Raw genomic sequence first — 16,263 nt, 5'->3', positions numbered from 1 at the left:
AATCGCATCGCATTCACACCAAAATGATGCAGGACAGTTTTTTTTGGTCCGCACTGGAAACGGATCACATGGGTGTAATCAACTTTACATCGACACCCCCAGTGGTTCACAGAGGTCAGCAGTCTGAACCAGGAGCGATGCAGGAACTGGCACTGAATTGCAGGGTTTCCCGCATTGCACGGATCTGGGACTTAGGCTCTGTTCACACATGGTCCGGCTGCAGTTTAAATGCACTGTAGATATATGAACCGGCTCCATAGAGAAGGCTGCCGGTTCAGGTCATTTGAATTGGATGCGCTTCAAAACGTATCCAATTCGCATATATGTGAACCCTGCTGTATTATGACACCCCCATACTTTTACCATCCAACTCAGGAAAACAAATGAACAGAATAAAATAAAAAAAAAAAAAAAAACAATTTTTGTAAAATCTTACCGTAAAATTCCTTTCTCTGAGTCCTCCGACAGTCGCCGCCCACTCACAAGTCTTCACCAATGGGTATTGACCTTTTCTACGCAGGAGTAGCTAGGCACAAGATTTGTTAATAACAAAAGCTTTTAGCATAGACACACCCCTAGGGGCTGTCCCACTAGTCAATACCTCCCTGCACCAGCAACTCAGTTTGGTAGCATAGCAGTAAGAGTACACAAAAACCCCAAAAGAGGGGCGGGGGGCGGCGACTGTCGGAGGACTCAGAGAAAGGAATTTTACGGTAAGATTTTACAAAAATGCAGTTTTCTCTTACGTCCTCCGACAGTCGCCGCCCACTCACAAGTCTTCACCAATGGGATGTCCCAAAGCAGTGTAGACATGAGGGGTGGGAGACGTAGCCGCATATCAAGCCAACGCAGTACCCACATCAGAGAAAGGAACCTTACCACAGTAAGAGAACCAACCTGGCAACAGGAATACGTGCTCAACAGGAGCAACAACCCAGGAAAACAAGTAACCCAGGGGCAAAACACCCCAACCGCCAAAGACCCAAAAACAAGGGTCCCGAAGGCACTGCCGCACTTAGAACTTTACGGCCAAAAGAGGCATCGGCCGATGCCTGAACATCCACCTTATAAAACTTGGAGAAGGTGTGAACGGACGCCCAAGTCGCCGCCTTACACACCTGGGCCACTGAAGCCTGATGCCGGAAAGCCCAAGACGTACTCAAAGACCTGGTAGAGTGCGCCTTCACAGGGAAGGGTGGAACCCTCTCCTTCAAGGCATAGGCCTGCACAATGGTTTGTCTGATCCATTTGGCGATTGTCGCAGCCGACGCCGCCATGCCCTTCCGAGGTCCCTCAGGAAGGACAAAGAGGGAATCCGACTTGCGAAAAGATCTAGTGGACGACAGGTAAACCCTAATCGCCCGGACAACATCCAAGGAATGTAAGGCAACCTCCTTAGGATGCTTAGGCTTCGCGCAGAGCGAAGGCAAGACAATGTCTTCATTGAGGTGAAAATCCGAGACCACTTTTGGAAGAAAGGATGGGTTAGGTCACAAGACCACCTTATCCTTGTGAAGTACCAAGTAGGGAGAGCTGCAGGACAGAGCCGCCAGCTCCGACACCCTGCGAGCCGAAGTGATCGCCACCAAAAAAGCCACCTTTTTGGACAACAGAGGCAACGAGAACTCCCTGATCTTTTCAAAGGGAGCATGTTGCAACGCGGACAGAACTAGGCTCAAGTCCCACGGAGGCAAAGGCTCCCTCCGTGGAGGGGCCAAATTGCGCACCCCTTGAACAAAGTTGCGAATCAACGAGTTTGATGCCACAGGGCGTTGAAAAAGAACGGCCAGCGCAGAAATCTGGCCCTTAATCGTGGCCAGAGCCAAACGCTGGTCCACTCCAGTTTGGAGGAAAGCCAACACTCTCGACACCGAGTATGAGCGAGGGGAATACCCCTAGATTCACACCAGGCAAAGTACGCTTTCCAAGTACGGTAGTAAATCTTCCCCGAAGAGGCTTTTCTAGCCTTGATCAAAGTGGGAATGACCTCAGGGGAGAGACCCCTATCCTTTAGGACCTGGCTTTCAACAGCCAGGCCGTTAAAGCCAGCGACTGTAAAGCAGGATGGAATATATCGGTCCTTGAGACAGAAGGTCTTCCCGAAGTGGCAGGCGCCACGGAGGTTCGACTGCCAGATTGACGAGGTCTGCATACCAATACCGGCGAGGCCAATCCTGTGCCACCAGAATCACCGTATGCGGTTCCGAGGCTAACCTGCGAAGGAGCCTGGACAGCAACTGAATCGGGGGAAAGGCATACATCAGACGATACTGATGCCAGGGCGCCACCAACGCGTCCGAGGCGTCCGCCCGAGGATCGCGCGTTCTTGCCACGAACCTTTCCACCTTGTTGTTTAGACGAGACGTGAACAGATCCACATCTGGTGAACCCCACTTCGCGCACAACATCTGGAAGACACCCGGGTGAAGGGACCATTCCCCCTGGTCCAGGGTCTGGCGGCTCAGATAATCCGCCTGCCAGTTCTCCACCCCCGGTATGTGAACTGCCGTTATTGCCGGGACGTGCGTCTCGGCCCAAGACAGAATGTCGGCCACTTCCCGAGCCGCTCGGGCACTCCTGGTGCCCCCTTGATGGTCGATGTAAGCCACCGCGGTGGCATTGTCCGTCTGAACCCGAACCGGACGGCCCTGAAGCCGTTCTGACCATCGTAGAAGGCAAAGCTTTATCGCTCTCAATTCCAGAATGTTGATCGGGAGGGAGGATTCCTCCTCCGACCATATCCCCTGGGCGGACAGAGTGCCCAGGACACCACCCCAGCCTGACAGGCTGGCATCCGGGGTGACCACCGTCCACAACAATGGACGAAAAGACTTGCCACCCAACACCGCCGGGGACTGGAGCCACCACAGAAGACTCCTTCTGGTGCGGCGGCTCAATGAGACCCTCAGATCCAAGGACTGCGGTCGCCCATCCCACTCGGCAAGAATCTCCGCCTGGAGATCCCGCGTGTGAAACTGGGCAAAGGGGATCGCCTCAAAAGCCGAGACCATCAACCCCAGACATCTCATGCATGTCCGGAGAGACGAGTTTTGGTTGTCCCTGAGGGACCTGACCTCGTCCTGAAGCGTCCGGAGCTTGTCTTCCGGTAGGAAAACCTTCGCTTGAACAGAGTCCAGAATCATCCCCAGATAGGGAAGGCGAACCGAAGGACACAGAGTCGACTTCGGAATGTTTATGGTCCAACCGAACTCCTGCAGCGCCTGCATCGTGGTGGACAGGTCGGTCAACAGGCTCTGGCTGGCATTCGACCTTATCAGGAGATCGTCCAGATACCCCAAGACCGCAATGCCCTGCGCCCGCAACAGTGCCAGGACCGGCGCCAGCACCTTGGTAAAAACCCGCGGAGCCGAATCGAGACCGAAAGGTAACGCCACGAACTGGTAGTGTTCCTCCGCAATGGCGAATCGAAGGTACCTTTAGTGACCCTCGAAAATGGGGATGTGTAGGTACGCATCCTTCAAATCGATGGAGGCCATGAACTCCCCCGGACTCAGGGCAGCCACCACTGAGCGCAGGGATTCCATGCGGAACTTCCGAACACGCACAAAGCGGTTCAGAGCTTTTAAGTCCAGAATTGGACGCACCTTGCCCTCCTTTCTGGGCACAGTGAACAAATTGGAGTAAAACCCCCGAAATCTGTCCCGATGAGGCACCGGAACCACCACCCCCTGGGCCCGCAGGTCCTGCACCGCCAGACGCAGATCCTGCAAGCGCTCCGGAGACAGCTGGAGATTTGAGGGAAAAATTTGAGAGGGCCTAAACGAGGAGTTCCGCTTGCCACGGAAGGACTTGTTCTTGGGATTCTGTGGTAAGAGAGTACTCTTGCCCCCAGTAACTCCTTTCACTAGAGTATCCAAAGCTTCGCCGAAAAGGCGAGAACCAGCATAAGGAAAGTCCGCCACCGTCTTGCGAGATGATTGGTCGGCCGACCAACTCTTCAGCCATATCAGACGACGGTTGAGCACCGCAACACTAGACAGGCGTGCAGCCAAAGGTGCCAAATTCAGGTCCGCATCACACAAGTACATGACTCCCTGATGGATCTTATCCACCATAGCCAGCGTGGTCGGCAGAGCCGAATCAGCCACCAGGGTGCGCTTTAGCACCTTCGTCCGATCGGCCACCGCCTGGGCTGCCATAACTGAAGCAAAAATAGGCTTGAGCATAGAGCCAGCAACCATGAATGCATGACGGGCAAGAGACTCTAATCTCCTGTCCGTAGGGTCCCGGAAAACTGGAGTATCCTCAGTAGGAACCAGGGTAGCCTTGTTCAAAACGGCTACAGCGTGATCCACCTGGGGCGCCACACACCAATGCTCGTCGGTGGAGGGTGCAAATGGATAAAGCAGTTTAAACTTATTAGGCACTGTAAAGGGCTTCTTTAAATTGCGCCACTGCTCATTAACAGAGTGATGAAAGTCCGCAGGGCAGGGAAAAACCTGCGCTGATTTGCGGGTTCTGTGCGTCCCAAAAGAGGACACCCTAGCAGGAGGAGTGGGCTCATCCTCCAGGTGCAGCGTCTCCTTAATGGAGGCAATCAGCTCATCCATGAGTGCAAGCTCTTCAGGCGAGCCATGGGGAGAAGTGTCAACCCCTTCCACCTCTGTCTCCCCCTCAGACCCCATAAGGTCCAGAGATGAGCGAGACCCTGAGAAGGGCACGCCAGCCACATCGCCCTCTGAATCAGAGGAAATGGATAACCTGGCCCTCTTAGCAGATCATTCAGCCATCAGCACATGCATCTGAGATACTAAGGATGCCACTACAGTGGCCAGATCAGCCCCCTCGGGGGGTGCAGCAGCCCCCTGGTCCCCCACCAGGGCGGGGGGAAACTTGCTATCCTGAGAATCCATGCCCCAAACAGGAATGAGAGAAAAAGAGGTACTGGCCCTTTAACACCACGGCGAGCGTAGCCCACCGTATACTAACTGTATGCACCGACCCCACAGGGACAGAGAACACTGAGTTAGGAAGGACAGTACAATGGAGGAAAAAACCTGGAGAGAGCACAACAGGCTGCTGCCACCGATCGCTGTTCCAGAGAGAAGAGGAAGTGATGCAAGAACCGGCTGAACTTATATAGCCTATGAGGCTACGGCAAAATGGCTGCTCGGCATAAGGGAAAGAGGCTACAGTAAGATGGCCGCCGACATGAGCTCTAAAAAACGAGCGCGCATGTTCTCGCCAAAATGGCGCCAAAACACAGCGCTGCACCAGGTCCAGAATAAACTGGCCGCCCACATCATAGTACAAAAAAATGGCATGACCGCAATAGCGTTCGCCGCTGCCACATGTCTGCACACATATCGCTCCCAGAGGAATTTCTCACAGCAGAGCGGGGAGAGTCCCGTCCCCCCCCGCAGCCCATAAGGCATGCTAACCCCCAACAGGGATCTACTAGGGAGCCCACACCTAACAGACATGGGGGGGTATACACACAGCCACAGACTGACACCCCAGACAGATGGTCCCCACACAGAAGGTGCTTACCATACCGGATGGCGTGGGGAGCCGTCTCCAGGCGACAAACCGCTATCCTTAATGACAGGGAGTACCGCAGCCAGGACGCAGCGGACCGCAGCACGAGACCGCAGAATGGCGTCCAGTGAGGTAGCCACCTCACAGGCAGCATCCCTGCAGCGAGCAGGGATGGGTCGTTCATGGCGCCAGGGCGAACCGTAGCTGAACGCTTGATGGCAGGCTGGGGATCCATCTGGCCCTCAGCCCTGGGATCCAGGGCGGCCAGTCCGAGACCCAGCTCCGCATGACACATCTTCATCCGAAGATCCCTAACTAAGAGCTGACAAAATAACAGCTAGTAAAGTAAGAGAAAATACTTGAAATAAAATCAAAAAAAGGGTAGAAGGCTGAGACTGAAGCCCCAGCACAGGAAAGCCTGCTACTCCTAAGCTAGGCAAAATCAAACTGAGTTGGGAATGCTGGTGCAGGGAGGTATTTACTAGTGGGACAGCCCCTAGGGGTGTGTCTATGCTAAAAGCTTTTGTTATTAACAAATCTTGTGCCTAGCTACTCCTGCAGAACAAAGGTCAATACCCATTGGTGAAGACTTGTGAGTGGGCGGCGACTGTCGGAAGACGTAAGAGAAAAAAACTGCTCTGTGCTCTCCCAGAGGCTGCTCAGCTAATGGAGATTAGGGGACGTAATGGGCATCTTAGAGTAGAAAATAGGGGCTGCCGTTTTTTGTTGTCTTTAAATGTATGTTCCAGAGCGGATCATACATCTTTTTACTTTATAATTTATTGATTCACTGACCTAAAACAATCATATGCATATCAAATTCACCAGGTTGTACAGGAAAGACAAGCAGTTAAGCCCTTGAACAAGCCACTTCATAAAGACATCGGTGACTGGGATAGCTTTGTCTGACCTCTGATCCTCTTCTTCAGCAAAAAACACAAAACTCAAGCATTTAAAAGGGATGTGTGACTATCACTGGAGAGTGACAATAGAACAGGTGTCTTCACCAAAGATATGTATTACCTTTGGGGGTTTTTCTTTCCAGTTTAGCACTTTAATGAGTTGGATGGTCAGGGTAAAGGAGTCTTAATTTGTGATAAACAAATCTAATGAAAGATATGTAAACGATGCACAACTAATTTATTTTCTCCATATAAACAAACAATACCAATTTGCACTTTTGAAATTATCTTTTTGTTTCTACCTAAATAGGTGTAAATAAGATACATTTGTGGCCAACTCTTTCCCTTACTATTTCTTTGTTGGTGAGCACCTAAGCATTTACTTCAAGCGAAGTGTGCCGTACCCTTGGCACTGTTTAGTGTAGCAATTGGTAGTACTAACATACATTCATGTATCAAATAGTCATTGAGTCTCCACACACGTACCTGTCTTTGATTTCAAACCGCTCATGCAGCCACCTTCTCATAAAGGTTTGCTCCTTGGGTATATCCTTCACACTGATACGCTCCACAGCTATATGAATTCTTGGGCATTCCTTGCACAGAAAATCTACACAATTGAAATTAGAAATTGTTTTAACCTAACAAGTCTGTCAAAAGTAAAAAAAAAAAAAAAAAAAACTCTTGTTTTTCATTAATTGAATGTATGAAATACTGCTACAGCTCATGTGTTTACAGTCACTACTGGTAGGTATGAACTCTAAACTTGTTGGGAGAATTTGTAAGCCTTAAAACATTATAGAGTGAGCATGCAGGGACCTAAGGTACAGCAATGTTCTGGGTTTATAGAGTATTGTGTGTTAACCAATAAATACATAGGATTTATTTGTTTAGGAAAGATGGTTTAATTATTTAAAAAAATATAAGCAGTTTAAATTCAATACTATCAAAAAAGTAATGTCTTGGTAGAAAGACAGTGTTCAGAACTTGGCTTCAGCATCTGTTTATGTATTGTAATCAATGTTTTGCACAACCAATGGCAAATGTACTAGACGGGGCTACGAGACACTGTTTATCCTTACTTAAGTAAACTATTATGGGACGGGAAAAAAAAAAAATCTTATCACTTAAGAGATAAAGTATATTTACACTTTTCTCATACATATGTTTATCATCTCTACTTGAGAATTAGATGTCCTAAATCATTTCTTTACATTACGCTGATATATTTAATCCTACTCCATTTTTAATCATAAACAATTTAAAAGCCATAACAGAAATATCTTCTATCTATACCTTTTAACATCACTCCAACATACAAAATGCTATAGAATCTGTCTCAATGCATTGCCATTTACGTACTGCAAAAATGCACAGGTAAAATGCAGGTTAACCACGTGCTGACCAGCCGTCACACATATACTGCGGCAAAGTGGCGCTATTGCGCGTTACAACGTACCTGTACGTTGTTTGGTTCAATAGCCACTAGACGGAGTGATTGCGCTGCGATTGGCTAGTGGGGATTTCAATCAATGGGTCCAGCAGACCCAATGTCCACCGGCCACCCGTGATCATTCCTGGGAGAGTAATGAGGCAGATCATCATTCTGCAAGGGGAGACGATGGAGATCTTGTGTTCCTGGTAAGCAGGAACCCGGATCTCTGTCTTCCCCCAATCAGTGCAACCCCCCCCCCCAGTTAGTAAGCACCCCCTAGGGACACGCTTAACCCTTTGATTGCCCCTGATGTTAACCCATTTCCTGTCAGTGTCATTAGTAAAGTAACAGCGCATTTTTTTTTTTTTAGCACTGATCACTGTATTATTGTCACTGGTCCCCAAAAAAGAGTCAATTAATTGTCTAATTTGTCCGCCGCAAAGTCGCAGTCCCGCTAAACATCGCTGAACGCCTCCATTACTAGTAAACAAATAAACAAAAATTCCATAAAAATATTGCATAGTTTGTAGATGCTACAACTTTTGAGATTTTAATTTACCAAAAATATGTACCAGAATACATATTGGCCTGAATTGATGAAAGATTTAGATTTTTTAAAAAAATGTTATTGACTGTGTTTTATAGCAGAAAGTAAAAAAAAAAAAAAAAAAAATTATATATATATATATATATATATATATATATATATATATATATATATATATATATATATATATATATATATATATATATATATATATATATATATATATATATATATATTCCAAAATTGTCGCTCTTTTGTTTACAGTGCAAAAAATAAAAACCGCAGATGTGAACAAATACCACCAAAACAATCTCTATTTGTGGGGAAAAACAAGGACATACATTTTATTTGAGTACAGTCTTGCACGACCACGCAATTTTCAGTTACAGTAACGCAGTGCCGTATCGCAAGAAATGGCTTGGTCATTAAGGGCGTAAAACCTTCCAGTCCAGAAGTGGTTAAAGGAGTTGTAAAGACAGAACGTTTTTTTATCCTAATGCATTCTTTGCATTAAGATAAAAAACCTCCTATGTGCAGCAACCCCCTCAACCCTCCCCGATGCTTACCTGAGCCCCTTCTCGATCCAGCGTTGTTCAGGACTGTCTCAGCCATCTAAGACTCCCCTCATTGGCTAAGACACAGTAGTGGCTGTCAATCAAAATCAGCTAGCCCATCAGAAGAGAGAAGGGGGCAGGGCCGAACCACAGCTCCGTGTCTGAATAGATACACCAAGCTGTGATTCGGCTCGGGTACCCCATAGCAAGCTGCTTGCAGTGAGGGCAATAAAAGGAAGGGAGGGGCCAGGAGAGCCGAAGAGGGATCTTAGAAGGAGAGGATTGGGGCTGTTTTGTGCAAAACTAACTGCACAGAGTATGCAAGTAGAACATTTTTGTTTTTATTGGAAAAAAAAAAAAAAACAGGACTTAATCACTTTAAACACTCCATCAAAACCAAAAATTGCCATGGACATACATCACAGCAGTGTTAATTTTGGCAGCAAATTTCGATTTAGTTTCAGTCATAGTCTTTTGACTAAAATGCCATTTTAGTTTTAGTCGTACTTTAGTCTTTTGACTAAAATGCCATTTTAGTTTTAGTCATCTGAATTGTTTTAGTTTGAGTCATATTTTAGTCGACTAAAATCTCCAGTACATTTTAGTCGACTAAAATCTCACATTTTAGTCAACTCTAAATCAAATGGGTTTAGGTATATTATAATGCATTATTTAAACATGTCTCTAGAATTTCCAAACTAATTATTAAAATTTACGCCTGGAGTAAAAAATATAATACTTTATTATTATTTATGGTATTAAGGTTTGAACACGCACTACAGACACAGATTTAGCCATTGTGATATACAACGAAGTGCAACTTTAAAATACAAAAAACTGTAAACTCTATTGGCTGTAATGTCATTGAACATAATACCTGAACATAGTACTAACATTAATATTGAGAAATATAAGCAAAGGCTTTTTCAAAATGTTTTCTCTTTCAGCAGCTTAGTAGATGCCCCTTACTTATTCTTATGCGGTGGAGCAATACATGTTTAAACTTTAATGTGCCATTACAGGCTCTGGATGGAATTGTGTTGCCAATTTAGAAATGGCCAGCAGAGTAGTGTTAATTGTTATGTCAATTTTCAATTTAGTTTTAGTCATATTCTTTTGACTAAAATGTAATTTTAGTTTTAGTCATATTTTAGTCTTATGACTAAATGCCATTTTAGTCATCTGAATTGTTTTAGTCGACTAAAATAGTGTTAATTTAGTCGACAAAATTAACACTGCATCACAGAAAATTTGTCCTTCCTGAAAAAGGTTGGAAAACACTGAAAATCACTGGGACATGACTGCAACCTTGCCCAGAAGCCGTATGAAACATGAATTGAAATGAAAGCGCCACACCACTGTTAAGAGGTCCAGATACAACTTTATGCCATTAAAAGTTGGGGGTACTGTCCACAAAAGTAGCCATCGTGTTTCAAAGCCCCAAGGTCCCCTTCATCAGGGCTTGACCGAAAACAATTTGAAAAAAACAGAAGTAAACTGGAGCTACAATTGTTTTTTTCCAGTGTGAATTAAAAGCACAGGCCTTAGCAGCTTCTTTCACTAAACAAAATGGTATGTATATGTAGTGTGTTGATAAGTCAAACATTGCCAGTGCTTGGGAGAAGAATTCACACTTCAAGTTGATGTAGAGCAGGTTTTAGTGATAAATCTGGCCATTCGCGCTCTAGTTCCCTTGTCACCTCCTCCCATGCTCGCCTCCAGGACTCCTCCCGAGCCTCTCTTATCCTATGGAATTGCTTACCCCAATCTGTAAATCTATCTCCTTCTCTATCCACTTTTAGGCGATCCTTGAAAGCTTCTCTTCAGAGAAGCCTATCCTGCCTCCACCTAACAGTACTTTAGTTTCTCAATCTGATCATCCCTCACAGTTATTACCTTTTGTATCACTTGACCCTCCCTGTTAGATTGTAAGAAGGGCCCTCTGATTACTCCTGTATTGAATTGTATTTTAACTGTACTGTCTGCCCTCATGTTGTAAAGCACTGCACAAACTGTTGATGCTATATAAATCTTGTATAATATTAATCTATGGGAGCCGACAACTAAATGCCTGAAATGGAAGCTGGCTTATTTTGCAATTATGATGTTCAAGCAGTATGGGAAGTTTTCCCTTAAATTGCACAAAAAACAAAAAAAAAAACTTAAACCACAGGACTGTTAAAGCAGAACTACACCACATCTGAGCACCACAAACCAAAAACAATATTTAATTCATTTTTAATATTCAAAGCAAACTCATTCATCCATTCATGTTGCCAAGCTTTATTTTGCTGAGAAATCACTTTGAAAAACACCCTCTAGCATTACTAGCCATGGTCATCTTGAGTAAGAGCAGATGATCCATGTAGTGTTTACCTTTCGGAATCTTTTTACCCTTAGCTCAGATATGCAGGCAGGTGGGTGTCAGAGTGGCACAAGTATAAGGGATCAAAGATACTCTTATTTGTCACAGTTAAAAGTATATACGAAGGCAGGAGGGTGTGCGTAGCTGAGAAAACCTCTCCCCCCCCCCGAAGATTCCTGGGATGTATGACATCATTTGCCTAGGCATGGAAACCAGAATGTAACTGAATAAATGTAAAAAAAAAAAAAAAGTTTAAAGCAAATAAATATGATATACTTTCCTATTTACTAATGATAGCAGCACAAGGATTTAAAATAGTCAACGTTGATACTGTGAAGTTCTGCTTAAAAATCCATGTTACTGTTCTCGGTGACCAATGTCAGATGGATGCACAACAAAAGTAATCTGTGGAAATGGTTGGTATTTAACAAAATCACAGCTGGGTTCTCTTACAAGACTCAGGAGATGTGTGACAGATCCAGGGACGTAATTTTACATAAATACATCTCCCTAAGGTAGTAAGAAATCAATGCAAAAGAGAGCCCAACGTTTACTTCAGCAGCACACAGTACATAAATTACCAGCAGCCATATCATTGACTTTGGTATTTACATCAGTCTCCATCATCATCATCACCTCCCAAAAGAAAAACTCAAAAGAAAATAAATCATTAAATGATCGAGTTTACAAATTAATAAACTTGTTTTGGTAATTAGACTTCAAGATTGCCTCTTGCCCCCCTCTTTTGGTGGCCTCCCCCTTGTTCACACAACAAAAAAACAAACACTGCAGTATCAAATGTACTATCAATACTGAGCTAAAGGTTCTTGAAAGGAGTTTTTACTGTACAAGAACCTGTAATAAAACCACAAGACATGCTGTACAAGACAGTGAAAACGTCAACTAGTCTATAGGAGTTATCCAGTAGATTAAGATGGCATATTTTACGACCGCCTATTAGCTAGTCTGAAGTTGTGTACTAGGTGGGATTACCAAGTAGTAGAGCAGTTGACTATGAACATTAACAGATGATTGATATCTCTGCATACCCCCCATTCATCTTGGATTCTGCAGAAGTGTTCCAGAATAACAACAAAATCCTTGTGTCCTGCACAACCCAGGCTGTATCCTGCAACTGAGTGCCGTTGTTTGTTACAGAATAGGAAAAGCATCATATGCTATTGACCGACCTCATCCTGTTCCTGCTCTCCAGCAGTGTTTGTGTTTAGAACAGGAAGCCTTAGTGCGGGGATGTCAAACTCAATTTCATTGCGGGCCGAATCAGCATTATGGTTGCCCTCAAAGGGCCGGTTGTATCTGTAAGACTACATGCTTAGAGCCCCCCTTACTTCAGATTTCAAGAGCAACCCCCACCTTCAGAAGTCAAGAGTCCCTCACCCTCCCTTACATCACAGTGCACCCCCTTACCTTATGCTGCTGCTTGGAAGCAGAAAGTGCAGGGTCTGGAGGAGGACCAAAGGAGGGCTGGAGTCTATTGAATGCCAAGACCAGGGGAAGTGGAGATAAGGGGAGGCGCAGGATCTGTAGGAGGAGTTCAGTCTTCCTCTCTGTTGCAGACTGCTGAGATGGGGAAGGGGAGAGGGGTAGATAGGAACCTCTCTGTGGTTGCATAGAGAATTGCAGGATCTGGTGGAAGAGTTATGTCCTCCTCTCTGCTGCTGACTGCTGAGACAAGGTGGGGGCAACAATGAAGGGGTTGCCACAGCTGCTGGAGAGGTGCGAGTGCCACATGGAGTGGCCTGAAGGGCCTGATTCGGCCCCAGGGCCTTGTGTTTGACATGTGTGCCTTAGTGGGTGACACTCTGATGGCAGATCACTGTACCAGCCTGCTGCCGGTACCCTGTGATTGCTGTGACCGATCACAGCACAACACATGACAATTGTAAACAATGAATTGCTTTACTTCATGCCATTCATTGTATACAATTTTATTGCAGTGATCACATGGTACAGACAGACCCAATCACAGCCCATCTGTACCATGTGATTAGCTGTGGCCATTCAGAGCTAATCACAACAAAACACTAAACGAATCCGTTTCATTCAGTAAAAATGCTTGCTCATAGTGAAATTCACCCGCTAGAAGCAATCAATGTGTAAAAAAAAAAAATAGAATTTACCGTAAAATTCTTTTCTCCGAGTCCTCTGACAGTCGCCGCCCGATGGTATTCGCCTTCACTAATGGGTAATGGCGCACTCTGCAGGAGCAGGCTAGGCAGATAATTATCAGGTTAGTACAAAAAAACGTTTGTACCTCAGCACGCCACCAGAGGGCCATCCATTATCCAGAACCGCGTCTGATATTACCTCAGTTTGTAGCAAGCAGTACCGGAAGGCAACAACCCCCAGATCCAAAAACCAGAGGGGTGGGGGTGGCGACTGTCAGAGGACTCAGAGAAAAGAATTTTACAAAATCTTACAAAAATTCTATTTTCTCTAATGTCCTCTGACAGTCGCCACCCGATGGTATTAGCCTTCACTAATGGGAAGCCCAAAGCAGTGTAGGTATGAGGGGTGGGAAAGCAAGGCAACCAATTTAGAAGGCAATGCAAATAACCGGGCTACTAACAACCTGAGCCCACAAGAAAAAACCGGAACAAAACCCAGAACAAACACCCCATAAGGAGGGACAGAAAAATAATGTCCCCTTAAACAACTGCCGCACTCAAAACTTTGCGGCCAAAAGAAGCATCCGAAGATGCCAAAACGTCAAGTTTGTAAAACTTAGTGAAAGTGTGCACAGACGACCAGGTGGCCGCCTTGCACACCTGAGCCACAGAGGCCTGATGGCGAAAAGCCCAAGAGGCACTAACAGCTCGAGTAGAATGAGCCTTTACCAGGAAAGGAGGAACCTGACCCTTGATGGAATAGGCCTGAACAATCGTCTGTCTGATCCACTTAGAAATGGTTGCCGCGGAGGCAGCCGATCCCTTCCGAGGTCTCTCAGGAAGAACAAATAGAGAATCAGACTGCCGAATCGACTCCGTGGCGGACAGGTATACCTTGTCCGCCTGGACCACATCCAGAGAATGCAAGGCAAACTCCTTGCGATGCTTGGGTCGTGCACACAGCGAAGGCAACACGATATCCTCATTGAGGTGGAATGAAGAAACCACCTTGGGAAGAAAAGATTGACTCGGTCGCAGAACCACCTTATCTCTATGAAGTACCAGATAAGGGGAATGGCAGGACAAGCCCGCCAATTCAGACACTCTGTGAGCCGACGTGATTGCCACCAGAAAGGCAACTTTCTGTGACAACACAGACAGAGGAATCTCTGATGTTCTCAAAAGGAGGTTTTTGTAACACTAACAAAACCAGATTCAGATCCCAGGGAGGCAAAGGAGCCCTCCTCGGGGGAGCCAAATGCCGGACCCCTTGAATGAAGGTGCGGACCAAAGAATGCGACCCCAATGGTCGCTGAAAAAAGATGGCCAAGGCCGACAACTGACCCTTGACCGTAGTCAGCGCCAGACGCTGATCCATGCCCTTCTGCAGGAAGGCCAAGACCTACGCCACCGAGAAAGAAAACAATTCGCTTCGCACCAAGCGATATACGCTTTCCAAGTGCGGTGATAAACCTTCCTTGAAGTGGCTTTGCGAGCCTTTAACAAGGTAGGGATAACCGCCTGCGGAAGGCCCCTAATCCTCAGGACCTGGCTTTCAAAAGCCATGCCGTTAAAGCCAGCGACTGTAAAGCAGGATGGAAGATCGGTCCCTGAGACAGAAGATCGTCTCGCAGCGGAAGCCGCCAGGGAGGTTCGACGACCATCTGAACGATGTCCGCGTACCAGGACCGTCAAGGCCAGTCCGGGGGGCCACTAGAATGACTGACATCTGTTCTGACGCCACCCTGCAAAGGAACCTGGACAGCAGTTGAAATCAGAGGAAAGGCATAAATCAGCCAGTAGCGGTGCCAAGGCACCACCAACGCGTCCGCGGTATCCACCAGAGGATCGCGATTTCTGGCCAAAAACCTTTCTACCATTTTGTTGAGGTGAGACGCGAACAGATCTACGTCCGGGGTCCCCCACCGGGTGCACAGAAGGCGAAATACCTCCGGATTCAGGGACCATTCCCCCTGGTCCAAGGTCTGGCGACTCAGATAGTCCGCCTGCCAGTTTTCCACACCCGGAATGTGAACAGCCGATATCGCTGGTACATGCGATTCGGGCCCAAGACAGGATCTCGGCCACTTCCATGGCCGCCCAGGCACTCCTCGTGCCTCCTTGGTGATTTATGAAGTTGAGATGACCACCGGAATAGACAAAGCTTTATCGCCTGGAGCTCCAGGACATTGATTGGTAGCGAGGTCTTCCCCGCCGACCAGGTCCCCTGGGCACAGAGCATGCCCAGAACTCCTCCCCAGCCCAATAGGCTGGCATCCGTGGTGAGAATCGTCCTCAACAGAGGCCGGAAAGACTGGCCCTACGTCACAGATGGCGACTGGAGCCACCACAAGAGATTCGACCTCACCAAGCAACTCAAGGAAATTTTCCTTTCCAAGGACTGATGCGTCCTGTCCCACCGGTCCAGGATCTCCACTTGCAGAATCCTGGTATGAAATTGAGCAAATGGAACTGCCTCGAAGGCTGAGACCATCAAGCCCAGAACCCACATGCAGGTCCGCAAAGAGGAGAGATCGTTGAGGGCCCCGATCGATCCCTCAACGGAGAGATGGTTGAGGAGAGGGCCCTGATCTCTTCACGCAAAGTCCTGAGTTTGTCCTCCGGAAGGAAGACTCGAGATTGAGCAGAATCCAGGACCATCCCCAGGTACTGAAGATGAGTTGAGGGAATCAGTGCAGACTTCTGAAAATTGATGGTCCGCCCGAATTCCTGGTGTGTATAAACTGTTACGGCCAAATCGCTCGTCAGGATCACACATGAGTTCGACCTTAACAAGAGGTCATCCAGGTAACCAAGGACCGCAATGCCCCG

At 46.8% G+C, this 16,263-nt stretch overlaps 2 protein-coding genes across 2 annotated transcripts in view; both read right to left on the bottom strand.

Moving 5' to 3' along the window:
• The window catches only part of TMEM14A (transmembrane protein 14A), a 1,080,999-nt gene that overhangs the window by 250,549 nt on the left and 814,187 nt on the right, over positions 1–16,263 (bottom strand). The gene's annotated exons all lie outside the window — the stretch shown is intronic.
• Positions 1–16,263, bottom strand: part of AGPAT5 (1-acylglycerol-3-phosphate O-acyltransferase 5) — a 216,350-nt gene that overhangs the window by 24,701 nt on the left and 175,386 nt on the right. The window contains exon 7 of the mRNA XM_082251943.1: positions 6,888–7,011. Within this exon, the coding sequence (XP_082108069.1) occupies positions 6,888–7,011 (124 nt within the window). The remainder of the gene's footprint in view (positions 1–6,887; positions 7,012–16,263) is intronic.

The sequence above is a fragment of the Pelophylax lessonae genome (genome assembly GCF_965119305.1).
Source record: "Pelophylax lessonae genome assembly, chromosome: 3".
NCBI classification, from domain to species: Eukaryota; Metazoa; Chordata; class Amphibia; order Anura; family Ranidae; genus Pelophylax; species Pelophylax lessonae.
Note: the sequence above shows the minus strand (reverse complement) of the source record. Positions and strands in the feature narration are given on the sequence as shown.